The 16,391-nt window shown below is 38.9% G+C and overlaps 1 protein-coding gene across 8 annotated transcripts in view; it reads left to right on the plus strand.

Annotated features, from left to right (window-relative positions):
* PRKG1 (protein kinase cGMP-dependent 1) overlaps positions 1-16,391 on the plus strand; it is a 1,198,973-nt gene that overhangs the window by 1,166,090 nt on the left and 16,492 nt on the right. For all 8 annotated transcript variants that reach the window (XM_072803730.1, XM_072803729.1, XM_072803732.1 and 5 more), the window contains 2 exons: positions 10,909-11,050; positions 12,502-12,665. In XM_072803730.1, the coding sequence (XP_072659831.1) occupies positions 10,909-11,050; positions 12,502-12,665 (306 nt within the window). The remainder of the gene's footprint in view (positions 1-10,908; positions 11,051-12,501; positions 12,666-16,391) is intronic.

The following is a 16,391-nucleotide window of genomic DNA, read 5'->3' on the forward strand; positions in this document are numbered from 1 at the left end:
CACAGATTCTATGCCAGGCATTGTACTGGAAGTTGGAGATACAGTGATAAAAGAGACGTGGTCCCCTTCTCATAATTTACAGTCTGCGTCAAGTGAACCCTCTGACTTGTGAGCTAATGTCTGCTTTATCTTAACATAACTCTACTATATTATTTTTGAACTGACCTTTCAATCCACTAATTTACTTGAAATATCTTCCCTGATTTGTTCTAATTAGAAGATTTACAGGTGGAAGTAAGCATGAAAGCAATAATAAGCCACATAGGGAGAGGAACTATTTTGAGCTTCTGTGAATCAGGCAGCAACACAAGTCAATCTGAAGTTCACATATGAGGCATCAAATGTCAATTTAGGTTTTGAAAGAAAATATTATTTCATATTTCTCCCTACCTAACTTGGTTTGCATTTTCTTGGCTCATAAGTGCCAGCCAAGCCTTCCGAGTGAGATGTATTTTGATCTGGCAAGGCAGCTAAATTTGCTATTAAAAAGTGGTTTACTTTGGAGGAGTAGATGGAGGGAAAATATCAGTGGGTGGTCCTTTCTCTACATCTACCAGGATGCTTTTTGATTGGTTCAATTTCATTCCCTTTTATCATTCTTGGGTTTGGGATACACAATTGGTGAGTCCCTGCAATGAGCTTACTACTATGAGAAAAGCTGGAGGTAAGATAGCTGCTTGTTCCTTCCCAGAGGTTGAGAAGGGATGAGGCCTCAAAATTAAAAGCAATAAAACTATTATATATGCATGTAGCACTTTATTTCTTTTACTCTTTTCTTTCCCCTTCTTCAAAAAATTGCTCAGATCGGGGACACAGTTTTGGAGATCTAGGCTCCAATGAATATTGCCTCTGACCAGCTTTCTAACTATTTGTTTGAGGCTGAAAGTCCCAAAGGTTAATTTATAGAAACAACAACAAAAAAATGCCAAGAAGAAAAAGGAAAATAATGATGCTATTTGTCACAGTGTAGTTGAAACAAATCATATTCAACTCATTCGGTTTTCTTTTTGCATCCCAGGAAAGCAGCAGTAGGGAAGCTATTCTGAAAGGATAAAGGAAATGTATCTGGGTTGGTTTTAAGAAGGGCTTGTGTGACTATTCTTTACTGACACGGTAATACACCTAAGCCTTAGGGATTTAGTGTAGGAAGTCTCTGATAGCAACAGATCTCCTCCCTCACCTAGTGAGATGACCATCTCCTGCCTCTGTCTTTTTTCTCATTGGCACAGAAAAGGAATGCAGAGCAGTTTTCCTGCTGTTGTCAAAAAGTAAGAATTAAAATCCTAATAAAAATTAAAATGATACCATCTATATAAAACAGAATTGGAGGACTATTAAATATCTATCTTTGAGATACAACACCCCTGAAATGTTAATTGTTGCACTTATTTCCCATATTTATTCTTTATTAGCTATCGTGTTTTGTCTCCTAGTTTGTGACTATTTCCACCAATTATGTTCCATTATTTGGGGTAGATAGGTACACGTTATATTTTATTCACCTTTCCTCCATAACACTTAAAGAATTGGCAATCCCTACAACTATTTAAACAATGTGAGTGGTTAATATAATAACTATATAATATATATGCTTATAATAGTTTACACATATTAGCATTTACATATTATGTATTAATATTGGTATTTAATATATAGTAATCTAATGAAATTTACTTAAATTTTTTTAAATTTTCCTAATGAATATCTTAACTATTTTAGATACCATAATTTTCAAATTATGCATATTCCATTTCTAGTCATGTGTCTTCCTGGATATGTTTTATAAGCCAGCAAGTAACTTAAATCTCCATTCCCTTCGATTCTAACTATATTGTGGAGGGTAATTATTTAAATTCCATCTGAGAGGACAAAATGGATGGTGTAGATCAAAAGTATTTCAAGGGGCCAGGAGGATAGGAGAATCAGAAGATCCTGAACTCGTTCAATCCCAAAGATACACCAAGATAACATCTATATTTGTATAACTAACTCTCAAAATACTCTGAAGACTGTCAGGACAAACCTTCCACAGTTAATCATAGAGAAGATTCCACATTGAAAAGGGTAGGAGGTGTGGAAACACAGTTGGGAACCAAGTCTCCTGTGCAATTAATCACAGTTGGGAGGGACACCGCATGCACAGAGAAGCAGGAGGATCAGACCCTGAGTTAGGCACCCCCAGCACTGGAGACCCACACTGGGAAAATGAGTACCCATGCCATTTGGCTTTGAAAACCAGTGACCCTTAACTTGGCAAGTGTTTAAAATCAGCTGGGCTTAAGTCCAGGTACTTTAGACATCAGTGGGCTTACTTCCAAAGAGCCTGAGGGCAACAGAAAAGTAAGTCCCCGCCTTTAAAGACTCAGCATAATAAATAAGCTGCCAAGACAGCACAGAAACAGCAATTTGAAAAGTGCCTGGAATACGAGTGAAGGACATTTATTTACCGAGTGTGCACTGGAGTGGCAGGGATCTTCGGGAGACTTCTCCAGGGAAAAAGTGCTGGCAGGCACCAGCCTAGAGAGCCAGACACTTTGGGAGCCCATGTTAACCCTCTCCACTTACCTGACTGGCACTGCAAGCCCCACTCCCACATTCCCCTCCAGACCCATCTCATTCAACCTGCTTAGCAGCCAGCCCTCCAAAGTAACTCCTGCTCTGGGGAGAAGGGAGGATAACCATACACCTCAGCACACCACATTTCCCATAGTCAGGCCTTTCAGCTGCCAGCACAGGGAAAAAGGCCTTCCCTTTGGTGCACCCACAGCTGTGGCAGAAAGAATAAGTCTGGACAGCTCCCCTGACTACTGACTCTGCTGACCTACAAGCCTGTGGCAACAACAGACAGGCCCCCTCAACAGCACAGGGACAAGACCTTGCCCAGGGCACCCACAGAGGGAAAGGTAGGCCATTACAGATGACTGGACTTAAGGCAGATGCAGCCCAGCCACAACAGTAGAGCACACACAGCCCACACAGGCGCCACTCCTGAGGCATCTGGTTCAAGTGACTAGGGTGCGTTGCGCTCTTGGCACTACAGGAATCTTCTATACTAGGTCACTACTTTCAAGACCGGGAGCCATCGCTGACCTACCTAATACATACATACAAACAAATGTGGAGAGTTAAACAAAATGAGGAAACAGAAGAGTATATCCCAAATGAAAGTAGGTTATTCACTTACAAAGCCAGTAAGGAGGTTAAAACAATACTTTCTCTTTTTAATTAATTAATGAAATTAATTGTACCTACAAAAATCAGTCAAGGGATACACAAAATAAAAAAGATGGAAAATAAGACATATTCATAAAATGTGGAGGGGGAGTAAAACCTTAGTGCTTTTAGAATGTGTTCAAATCTAAGAGACCATCAACTTAATATAGCCTGCCATACACAGAAGAAGTTACCTTTGAACCTAGTCAAAACCTAGAGTAGGTTCACACAAAAATAAAGCCAAAGGAATCTAAGCATAACACTAATGAAAGCCATTAAACCACAAGGTAATAGAGTAAGAGAAAAAAAAAGGGGGAGGACAGAGAGGAACTGTAAAAATAGCTGGTAAACAAATAAAATGGCAATAAGTATATACCTATCAATTATGACCTTATATTTATTTTTACTAGTGATGACTTTAAATAGACTCAATGCTCCAATGAAATGACATAGAATGACGGGATGGGGAAAAAAAAAAAACTCCATCTATGCCACCTACAAGAGACTCATCTCAGACATAGACACATACAGACTACGGTAAAGTGATAGAAAAACAGTCACCATATAAATGGAAGCAGAAAAAAAAATGCCAGGGTAGCAATACTCTAAAAAAAAAAATAGACTTTAAACCAAATACTATGTCAAGAGACAAAGAAAGGTACCACATAATGATAAAGGGACCAATCTGACGAGTATATGACAATTATAAATATCTATGCATCCAACAGAAGAGCACTTAAATATGTAATACAATAGTTGTAGGGGACATTAACACCCCATTTATATCAATGGATAAATCAGACAAAATCAACAAGGAAACAGTGGCTTTGAATTACATATTAGACCAGATAGACATAATAGGTATATATAGAACATTCGATCCATAAACACGATATCCACTCCCTGCAAAAGTACATAGAACATTCTTTAAGATTGATCCTATTAGGACACAAAACAACCCTCAGTAAATTGCAACAGACTGAAATATCAAGCATCTTTTCTGACCACAATGATATGAAAATAAAAATCAATTGCAAGAAAAAACCTGGGAAGAATACAGATATATGATGCTAAACAACATGCTATTAAAGAATGAACGATTCAACCAAAAAAATCAAAAGAAAATTTAAAAATACATGGGAGACAAATGGAAATAAAAACACAGTAGTCCAAAATCTTTGGGCGGGGGGCAGCAAAAGTACTATCAAGAGGGAAGTTTATAGCAATACAGGTGTATCTCAAGAGACAAAAATATCAAATAATCTGAACTTATACCTAAAGGAGAAAACAACAAACAAAATCCAAACCCAGTGGAAGGAATGAAATAATAAAGATCAGAGCAGAAATAAATAGATACTAAAGAAAAATAGAACAGATTGATGGAACTAAGAGCTTTTCCTCAAAGATTAGGAACAAGACAGTGCCCACTCTCACCACTTTTACTCAACATAGCACTGGAAGTCCTAGCCACAGCAATTAGACAACAAAAAAGAACAAGGCATACAGGTTGGTTAGGAAGAAGTTAAACTTCCACTATTTGCAGGTGACATGATACTATGCATAGGAAACTTAAAAATCCACCAGAAAAACTATTAGAACTGATAAATGAATTTGGAAATTTTGCAGGATACAAAATTAATATGCAGAAATCTGTTGCATTTCTAGACCTAATAATAAACTAGAAGAAAGAGAAATTAAGACAATCCCATTTATAATTACACCAGAAAGAATAAAATACCTAGGAATAAACTTAACCCAAGAGATGAAAGACCTGCACTCTGAAACCTTATAAAACATTGATGAAAGAAATTGAAGGGGATACAAACAATGGAAAAATATTGTGGATTGGAAGAATGTTGTTAAAATGTCCATAGTACAGATTCATTGCAATCTATCAAAATACCATTAATGTTTTCCTCAGGACTAGAATAATCTTAAAATTTATATGGAACCGTAAAAAGTCCCCAAATCGCCAAAGCAATCCTAAGGAAGAAGAACCAGGCTGGAGATATCAGAATCCCAGAATTTCAGATATACTACACAAAGCTATATACAGTAATTAATTGTATTGGCATAGATCAATAGAACAGAGAGAGGGTCAGAAATAAACTGACATTTTCATGGTTAATTAATCTACAATGAAGGCAAAAATATACAATGGAGAAAAGGCAATCTCTTCAACAAATACTGCTGGGAGAACTGGACAGCTACCCTCAAAAGAATGAAACTGGACCAGTTTCTTACACCATACGCAAAAATAAGCTCAAACTCAAAATGGACTGAAGACCTAAATGTGAGACCTGAACCCATAAAACTCCTAAAAGAAAACACAGGCAGTAATCTCTTTGACATCATCCGTAGCAACATTTTTCTAGATATATCTTCTCAGGCAAGGTAAGCAAAAACAGACTATTGGGACTACACCAAAATAAAGAGGTTCTGCCCAGGAAAGGTAACCATCAACAAAATGAGAGGGCAACCTAGTGAATAAGAGAAGATATTTGCAAATGCCATATTCAATGAAGCGTTAATATTCCAAAATATATAAAGAACTCCTACAACCCAACACTTTAAAAAAAAAAATCCAGTTAAAGGATGAGCAGAGGACCTGAATGTGCGTTTTTCCAGAGAAGACATAAAGTGGCCAACAGACACATGAAAAGATGCTCAACATCACTTATCATCAGGGACATGCCAATAAAACCACCATGAGATATCATCTACCACCTGTCAAAACAGCTGAAATCAACAACAACAAGAAACAACAAGTGTGGGCAAGGATGCCGAGAAAAAGGCACCCTCGTGCACCATTGGTGGGAATGCAAACTGATGCAGCCACTGTCGGGAAGGAGGATGGGAGTTCCTCAAAAAATTAAAAATAGAATTAGCCTACCATCCGGTAACGCCACTCCTGGGTATTTACCCAAAGGAAAGAAAACACACACACACACACTCATGTGAAAGGATACACGCACCCCTGGTTTTACCGCAGCATGATTTACAGTAGCCAACATGGAAGCAGCCCAAGTGTCCAACAACGGATGAAGAGATAACGAAGACGTGGTGTGTAAATACGATGGACCATTACTCAGCCATAAAAAAGAATGGAATCTTGCCATCTGCAGTAAGATGGATGGAGCTAGAGGGTGTTATGCTAAGTGAGATAAGTCAGAGAAAGACAAATACCATATGATTTCGATTAAATGTGGAATCCTGAAAATATAACAAAGGAACAATGGACTTAAATATAGAGAACTAACTAGCGGTTGCCAGAGGGGAGGTGGGGGGGGTAAAACAGATAAAGGGGATTAAGAAATATGAACTTCTAGTTGTAAAATTCAGTCACAGAGATGAAAAGTACAGCATTGGGAATACAGTCAGCAATACTGAGGTGACGTTTGGTGACAGACATTGCCTGTGCCAACCGTGGTGATCGCCGAGTGATGCACAGAGTTAAGGAATCATTATGTTGGACATCTGAAGTTGACATTGCATTTTAATTACACTTCGACAACCCCAAGAATCAAAGTATCTCAGGGAAATGAGTCGATTTTCCTACTAATTTGGCCTCCCTACCTTTACAAGTGGCAGTTAACCCTCACGGTGGCAACACACTCAAGGGGGATACTCACTGCTGATTGGGGTTAGTAGGCAAGGATGAGAGGGACCGTCTCCTTCTGGGAGAGAGGATTTGTCTTTACTTTCTGTTATTTCAGGACACCGTTTGTGATGAGTTGATTAACCATTGTGATTAGGTTGAAAGCTGGGTCTATCCATAAGCATACGTAATCCCCTAATTCTCTCAAATTGTTATCTACTGTCGTCTAGCTAAAATAAAACTACCACTTGTTCCCAAAGAAGGTCCAAAGCCCTATTCCGTACGTGGTTTCATTGAAATGACATGTTAAGGCGTAATTTATTATTTTGAAGAGCTATTTAGGGCAGTGATTTATTTATTTAAGCAACTTTCTGTTGATAAACAAGCTTTCGTTTTGGTTTTAGATCAAATATTTGTTGTCATTTTCGATTCTAATAGTAATTTTTTTTTTATTTTGAGTTGTCATTTTCTATTCTAATAGTAATTTTTTTTATTTTGAGTCACCCTAATGCTATGCTTTGTGACTGCTTCTCAGAAGTGTAAACCTACACATTACCCACATCAAAGGTTTTGTGATGAAGCTGTATTGCTGACAAATATTTTGTAAGCCCATGTTGATTTGTCATATAACATGGAAACAGATTTGAGATAGCATTTTCATTTAATTTTTAAAAATCAGTTACAAGTATGCTTATATAGCAGAGGGACTCAAAATAGATTTTAAAAGGAATGGAAACCAGCTCTCTAGAACCTTCCAAATTCCAAAATGGCTGAGAATCAGAGAAACCTTGAAACACAGCTGTAAAGAACTGAAGACCCAAAGGTGAACGTTGGTGGTCAGTTTACTTTATTTATTTTTTTGTCAGTTTACTTTATGATGAAAATCGTCAAGCGATAAGAATCATTTTTGTCTGTGCCTTTGTGAGAAACAGAAAATGAAAACAGAGATTAGCAGGAGACCCTTCAGAGCTGACCCAGAGCACTTAGCCTGGACCCTGAAAAATAGCAATACACCCCAAAGACAGTGCTAATTAGGTATTGCAGACCCCTCACTCCCATCCCCAGAAGACTTCAGACCTGCCTACGTCATTCAGTTTTCCTAGATTAAGACACAGCAGCTAAAGAAGACTTTTTTTTTTTTTTTTTTTTTTTTGTGCTCAATTAGAATGGCTCGTATTTATCAGGTTGTGTGCCAGGCCCTGATTCTAAATATACACATCAATTATTTATATCCCTACAACAATCCAATGAGAGTGTTTCTATTCCTGGCCCCATTTTGCACCAGAGAAGGTGGAAACGGGGAAGGTATAGTTAGTTGCTCAAAATTAAACAAGCGAAACCCACATTTGAGCCCAAGATTTCCTGTTTAGGGTGCCTATTCCTCACTCAGAGCTGCCTCCAATGAATCTGAGTTTCCATTAGGATTTTTTTCATCTCTCCTGCTAATGACTGACTTAGAATATAAATATGAGGACCCTTCAGCAGAGATTTGATGAGAAGCCGATCTCTCAGAAGTGTTTGCTTTCCTGACAATATTTACAGTTCGTTGGTTTGGTTCATTAACAAGTGAATATTAGGGAAAACAGAGCTTTGTTGCCTGGAATCACCACTTCAGAAATAATCTCTGACGGTAACCAAGAATTTGTAGGCTTTCAAAAAGGCCCACAGAAATCACAGTGAGACAGGCCTGGTACAAGGAAGCAATTAATTTCCTCGTTAAAACAAAACATGTAGAGTGAAGTAGGACAGAGCTGTGTTCCATGTACTGTCCTGTTTTGTTTGGGCTCCGCCATGGCTTTGCACAACTCTCCAGGGACAGAGGACTGGAGTCCTATGTGGCGCTCAGTAGCGTTCCAGCTGTGTGAATTCTCTGCACGTGGATGCTTACTGTTTCCTACAAGTGATCTCTCCAATTGAAAGAAAGATGGTGCTCCAGATGGGCAAGCGTGCGTACCTCAGGGCAAAGAAGAAGGAACCTCCACGGCGCTACTCCAACCCCCCACTCAACACACAGAATTATCCAGTGTCCCCTCGGCAAAGGTAGTTCCCGGTCAGAAGAGAACCGCAGCATACGGCGTGTCATTCCTTCTCAAAGAAGCTTTATCTCGTCCTTATAAGTTCGCAATCCTTCCATTCAGACATTGAAGAGAAACCCTAGAATCTTCTTAACTATAGTCAAGATTCTAGTTATCTGTAAGAGTAGATATCTTCCTGCCTTGAATTGTATTTCAAAAGGAAGATGTTTCTTTGGGAAGAGCGAAATATTTCAGTGACAACACCAGGGACATTAGAGGTTGAAGAGAAGAACATTCTGGAAGAAACTAGTATTTTGTGTTTTTTGTTTTTGTTTTTTTTAATAATAAATTTATTTTTTATTGGTGTTCAATTTGCCAACATACAGAATAACACCCAGTGCTCATCCCGTCAAGTGCCTCCCTCAGTGCCTGTCATCCATTCACCCCCATCCCCCGCCCTCCTCCCCTTCCACCACCCCTAGTTCATTTCCCAGAGTGAGGAGTCTTCCATGTTCTGTCTCCCTTTCTGATATTTCCTACCCATTTCTTCTCCCTTCCCCTCTATTCCCTTTCACTATTTTTTATATTCCCCAAATGAATTAGACCATATAATGTTTGTCCTTCTCCGATTGACTCATTTCACTCAGCATCATACCCTCCAGTTCCATCCACGTCGAAGCAAATGGTGGGTATTTGTCGTTTCTAATGGCTGAGGAATATTCCATTGTATACATAGACCACATCTTCTTTATCCATCATCTTTCGATGGACACCGAGGCTCTTTCCACAGTTTGGCTATTGTGGACATTGCTGCTAGAAACATCGGGGTGCAGGTGTCCCAGCAAAACTAGTATTTTGTAAAAAAAAAAATAATAATAATAATAATAATAAAATTTAAAAAAAAGACCTGAAAGGTCCTGCTTTGGCCTTGGGTTCACTGCTCCATTTTGTAAAAAATACCAGTCGTGTTCTACTTCCTGGTGTCTTTGCCTCTACTACTCGATATTGGAAAAAAAAAAAAAAAAAGCAAAAGTCACCAAAATGCAAACCAGCATTAGGGACTCTAATGGAAGCAAGCTCGGGCCGCCTTCAGTTGTGGGGCTACCTGCGATGGCCGGTGTGCTTCTCTCTTGCGTTACATCGCAGCCTCCTCTGGACAGATGTTCACACAAATGTTCCTGAACCATCATGAAATGAAAAAGGGAAATATAGTTTATCTTTTTAAAGAATTTCATGGGGAAAAAAAATGTTAAAGTACAAAGTTTCTGGTATAGAAACAAGGAGTTAACCTTAGGTATCAGTGTTTTTTTGTTTTGTTTTGGTTTTTGGTTTTTTTCTCCCTTTATTGTCATTTCATTAAATAAAGAGAGGGAAAGACAGAGAACATGGACTTTTTTGCTAAACATCAGAATCAAGTTTACAAACCTATATTCCCATCCAAGTACCTTTTTCCTTCTTCTTTCTTCACCCCATTTTTTCTTAATAAGAAGGCACTAGTGAGGGATGTAGGTATTATTTCTCTTGCTGGTGAAAGTTTCAAAACATAGAATATTGAGCTTGCGATAGATGATTTAGCCATAGCATCACACCTCATTTCCAAAGTGGTTCTTTGAAAACATTTCTTATTCATGTTCTCATGAAGTGTACTGGAATTACTTAGATTCAGAAACAAGCCCTCAAGAATAAATAGGACTGAACCTCTAAACTTCTCCTTTCCAAAAGAAGCCTCTAAGATAGGACTCGTCTCCTCCCGACCACCGCTGTAGCTGTGCCTGGTTGGAGGACAGGGGGCTGCCAGGGGGAAGCCACCGCGTTCACAGAAGGAGGGGTTGTGGTTGAGCTTGTGTGCGGTGCTTGCAAGTTAGGGTTAACTATCCCATTCATAAGGGCAAAGAATTACTTGACTTGATCCTCTAGGTGCTTCTGAAAACCCAAGGCAGCGGCAATCATATGACATTTGGCCATAGGCTATTGGTCTCTGGGGTCACACTTTGGCACAGGAATGTCATGACATGAGAAAACATAAATAAAATCGTATCAGAGAAACTAATGTCTTACACACTTCTGTTCTCCATATCTCAGAGGTTCATTTGAAGATTCTACGACCAGATTCTACACAGCATGCGTGGTGGAGGCGTTCGCCTATCTGCATTCCAAAGGAATCATTTACAGGGACCTCAAGCCAGAGAATCTCATCCTGGATCACAGAGGCTACACCAAGCTGGTCAGTGCACCCTACACACCCGCAGTGGATTCCCTGCAGTTTTAAGATAGGCCTTCATCAAGCTGTGTTCGTTGAAATCTCCATGTCCTTTTGTAAATGCTGTAACTTTTCCTAAAATCAGACTTTCGTGTTACTCTTCGCATCCAACTGTTCTTTCAAATGATGCATCCAACTATCCTTTCAAATGTCTTACGTTTCCTAAGACATTAAATTGGCTACGTCCAAATTGGTAATACTCCCGTGGCAGAATGGGTTCGAATGGCTCGTGCTTGCTGGCACGCGTTCTAGACCTAGAAGGGCCGTAGAGACCTTTTCCGAGACTTTCTGCCATTCACAGGGAATGGATATTTACATTGTAGAAAACCGTGAATTGTTTTAATATTTTAGATTTCTGTATAATCTTTTTAAAAAAATATATTTTATTTATTTGAGAGAGAAAAGGAGAGAGAGAGTATAAGCTGCGGGAGGGAGAAGCAGACTCCCCCGCTGAGCAGGGAGCCCAGATGTGGGGCTCGATCCCAGGACCCCAAGGATCATGACCTGAGGCAAAGGCAGATGCTTAACCGACTGAGCCATCTCAGTGCCCTGATTTATATACAATCTTAATGGGGAAAAAAATAGGCTTGGTAGGCAATGTCATCCAGGCCATTTTGATTATAATAATAATAGTGATCATCATCATAATAAAATCACTCAAATGCTCTAAATATTTAACACAGGAGGGAAGTTCTCATTATTATAAAATGTACAATTTTTATGGACTCTGCATTTGTCAGTGCAGATTTTTTAACCTTTTGGAATTTCTGTTCGGCATATGGTTTTCAAGGAAGTCAAATCAATGGCAGTTAATTATTTATATTCTCAACCAAATTGTTTTAGAAAAAAATAGACTTTCTGCATTTGATGCTCCTTCATCAAAAGGCTTCTAGAAAAATAAAGAACACATTTGCATGTTGTGCCTGTTTGTGCTTACCAGGGGCAGGGATAAACTTTGTGACTCAGCTCCTGCAGCAGTGAAGTGGCTTCTCAATACTAAATGGATTTTCAACCTCAATTCCAGCAGAAATCATGCGTTTTCTGGAAAATTTGTCAAGGAGGTCCAACAAGTCTTTTACAGATTTTCAGTAAAGGAGTTATGGCCTTCCATTGGCAGGAAAGGAGTAAAAATTGGAAAATAATTCTGGAAAGAAAGATTTGCCTTTATTTTTAATGACTTGAGTTTTATCCTATACTCAAGCTTCACCTTTTCCTATTAAAAAAAAAAAGAAAAAAGAAACTGGGTTTGATCAGGGAGGCTGTGTTTGAAGTATAGGTGGCTCCTTTCAGACTAGAGGACTATAGCAATGTGCATCTGTTTTTGTTTTATTATCAGTGCACTCCAGCTAAAGAACTTACTGCTTTTAAGTTTAATGCACGTGTCTTGAAATAACTTGTTTTTCTCTCTTTGTAAGGTTGATTTTGGCTTTGCAAAGAAAATAGGATTTGGAAAGAAAACATGGACTTTTTGTGGGACTCCAGAATACGTAGCTCCAGAGATCATCCTGAACAAAGGCCATGACATTTCAGCCGACTACTGGTCACTGGGAATCCTAATGTATGAACTTCTGACTGGCAGGTATGGACATTGACAGAGAACCACTGATAAAAATAGACCAGCAGACAGCTGCACACTCCTGCCTTTGTCACTCCAATCAGGCCATCTTAAAGCACATCTCACCATATCTTTTCCAGCACTTCCATTAATTATGCAAGTGACCAGGAGTCCATCAAACTCTAAAATGGGTTAGAGGAGGGCAACCAACTCAACATCAACTTTTGGCCTCATCATTACTAGTTCTTTATACAAATATGAGAATGTAGAATAATCTTGCTTTTTTCTGTGAGGTCATTGAGCCTAGTCACTTAGCCAGCAATGAAGTAAGGGAGATGATAGTGTTAGAAAAATGTCTTGGTCAACTGTTTATAGAAATAAGAGGACATCTTAACAATTGTTATATCTAAATGAAATGTGCATGCTTTGCAGGTCATCTGTGTAATAACATTATAGTCATCAACAACCAAAAAAGGTACTGTGGATACCTCCAGGTCTAAAACAGACCATAAGCTCCTGAAGGAAAAGAAAACCAAAATACACCACCCTGCTGTGTCCAGAAGAGAAGGGGGTGGTAGGGTCATTATAAATCAAGGAGTTCAGAAGAGGGCTCGGTTTGTCCAAGGAGACTTTTAAATAAAGCAAGACCTCAGCTGGGCTCTAAGGGAATGTGTCTTAGACATTCAAAGCAAGGAAAGAACATTCCAGGCAGTCATGGCTTCACTAGAAGGCAGTAGCTTCATGTAAAAAAAAAAAAATGATAGGAAATTGATGGCTGACTGAATGACTTTTGCACAGTGAAAGAGAGGGGGACCACCTACAGAATGACAGGAAAGATGGAGGTAAGAGAGTTGGGGACACAGGACAAAGGGAAGCCCCACCCCCAGTGTATGAACTGTAGTGGTAAGACACGGAACAGGGGGACTGTGAGCAGATGCATCTGTCCTGGGCACAGACAAAAAAGTTGTGGCTTAAGGGCAATTTCAAATGAAGGAACCAGCCCTAGAACACTGACAAATGGTGGGAGAGCTGCTGGAACTCTCTACAGGCCTGATGGGCTGGCAAACACTACTTATGTTTCCCCTCCATCTTGATAGTGCAGAGGGGAGCAAAGCCCAGGCACCAGAGCTGGTTTGCCAACTCAGTGAGCCCCTGGCTCCTGGACCACGCTAGCCCCAGATGTCGCAGCAGGACATTGTGGCTCCAGCCATCTCACCAAAGATAAATAGGTGCAGAGCACCCCAGAACACTCCAGGCATGCCCTACTTTGGCTCTAGATGACTTGCCAGTGTAACCCTGGCCCATGCCCACCTCAGCTCTTACTGTCCCACCAGGTGCCCCCTCCATGGAGAGCCCCAAGACCCTTGTCTTCTACCTACCTCAGCACTTCTGCCAAGGGGCCCTTAGCACGAGAACCCCAGAATTCATGCCTACTTCAGCTTCAGCTGTGCTACCAGGCATCTTCCATGTGGAGAGCCTTGAGACCACCCCCACCCATTCCCACTTTGCTCTGACCATCCTACCAGGATGGCCCCACATAGAGTGGCCTGCACCGCCAAGCCCAGGATAGCTACAGCTCTATACAGCCAGCCAAAGTCACCAGAAAGACACAGTCTACACAGGGAATGACCATCCCCAAGATCATTCCTTCAAATTTGAGGAGAAGTAGCTGTTGATGTCAAAGATTAAAGATAGAGAATTTCTAAAGCCAGAGAAAAGCTCCTTGCTATTTTTCAGCAGAAACTTTGCAGTCAACAAAGGGGTGGCATGGTACATTGAAAGTGCTGAAAGAAACCCTGTGACCAAGAATACACTACCCAGCAAGTTTACCATTTAGATTTGAAGGAGAGTTTCCCAGACCATCAAAATAGTGGAGTTCATCACCATTAAACTGGCCTTACAAAAAAAAAAAAAAAAAAGCCAAAGGGAATTCTTTAAGTTGAAAAGAAAAGAAGACCATAATTAGAAGAAAATTACGAAAGGAAAAAAAAATTCATTAGTAAAAGTAAACATTTAGTAAAGACTTATAAGGCTAGTATGTAGGTTAAAAGACAAAAGTAGTAAGATCAACTGTACCTAAAAAATGTAAAATATGACACTATATATGTAAAGTGGCAAGGGGTAAAAATCAAGTTCTTTTAGAATGTGTTTGAACTTAAGTGACCATCAACTTAATATCGACTATAGTAGGATATTATATATGAACCTCATGGTAACCACAAACCTAAAAACTATAAAAGATACACACACAAAAATAAGGACAAAAAGGCCAAACATAAGACTACAGAAACTCATCAATCACAAAGAGAGAGCAAGAGAAAAAAGAAACAGAACTACAGAAACCACCAGAAAACAATTAACAAAATGGCAATAAGTAAATACCTATCAATAGTTACTTTAAATGCAAATAGTCTAAATGCTCCAATCTAAGGCACAGAATGATAAAATGGATAAAAAAAGACCCATCTGTGTTCTTCTTATTCAGACTTTAAGACACACACAAACTGAAAGTGAAAAAAGATGGAAAAAGATATTCATGCAAAAGGAAGCCTAAATAAATAAAAGATGCAGTAGGAATACTTCTAGTCTTTTTAGTCTATTTTATCTGATAGAAGACAAAGAAGCTTTATAATGATAAAGGGATCAGTCCAACAAGAGGATATAACAGTTGTAAATATTGATCTACCCGACATGAGAGCATCTAAATACATCAAGCAAGAATGAACAGACATAAAGAGAGAAATGGACAGTAATACAATATTAGTAGGGAACATTAACACCCCACTTACATCGAGGGATAGATCAGCCAGGCAGAAAATCAATAAGGAAACTGTGTCTTTGAAAGACACATTAGACTAGATGGACATAACAGATATAGACAGACCATTACATCCCAATATGTTCTTTCCACGTGCACATGAAACATTCCTTAGGCCACAGAACAAGTCTCAATACATTTAAGACTGGAAATCCTACCAGGTATGTGTTCCATCCACAACAGCATGAAACTATAAATCAGTAACAACAACAATAAAAATTAAAAACTGGGGAAAAAAACAAAAACATGCTGAGGCTAAACAACATGCTACTAAACAACCTCTTTGCCAATGAAGAAATCAAAGATGAAATTTTTTTAAATGGAGATAAGAAAAAAATCATGGAGACAAATAAAAATGAAAGTGCAACAATCCATAATCTTTGGGAGTCAGGAAAAGCGATTCCAAGAAGGAAATTTATACTGGCACAGGCCTACCTCAACAAACAAGAAAAATCTCAGTCTAATCTTACATGTAAAGAAACTAGAAAAAGAACAAGGAAAGCCCAAAGTTAGAAGAAAGGAAATAATTAAAAATTGGAGGAGAAATAAATGAGAGACCAAAAAAAATAACACAAAAGATCAATGTATTATTTTTTGTACTGATAAACCTCTAGCGAGATTTATGAAGAAAAAAAGATCCCAAATCCAAATAATTAAAATCAGAAATGAAAGGGAAGTAACAACCAACACCAATGAAATACAAATGTTGGAAAGTATGAGTGCTATAAAAATTCTATGCCAACCGAGTGGACCATCTAAAAGAAGTGGATAAATTTCTAAGGAAGAAATAGAAAAGCTTAATAAACCTATAACTAGTAACAAAATTGGATCGGTAATCCAAAAACCCCAACATACAAAAGGCAAGAGTTAATAGCTAAATTATTAATAGCCAATTAATAGTTAATAGCCAAATTGTTACCAAAAAGTAGAAG

The sequence above is a fragment of the Canis lupus genome, chromosome 27, assembly GCF_048164855.1.
Source record: "Canis lupus baileyi chromosome 27, mCanLup2.hap1, whole genome shotgun sequence".
NCBI lineage: Eukaryota > Metazoa > Chordata > Mammalia > Carnivora > Canidae > Canis > Canis lupus.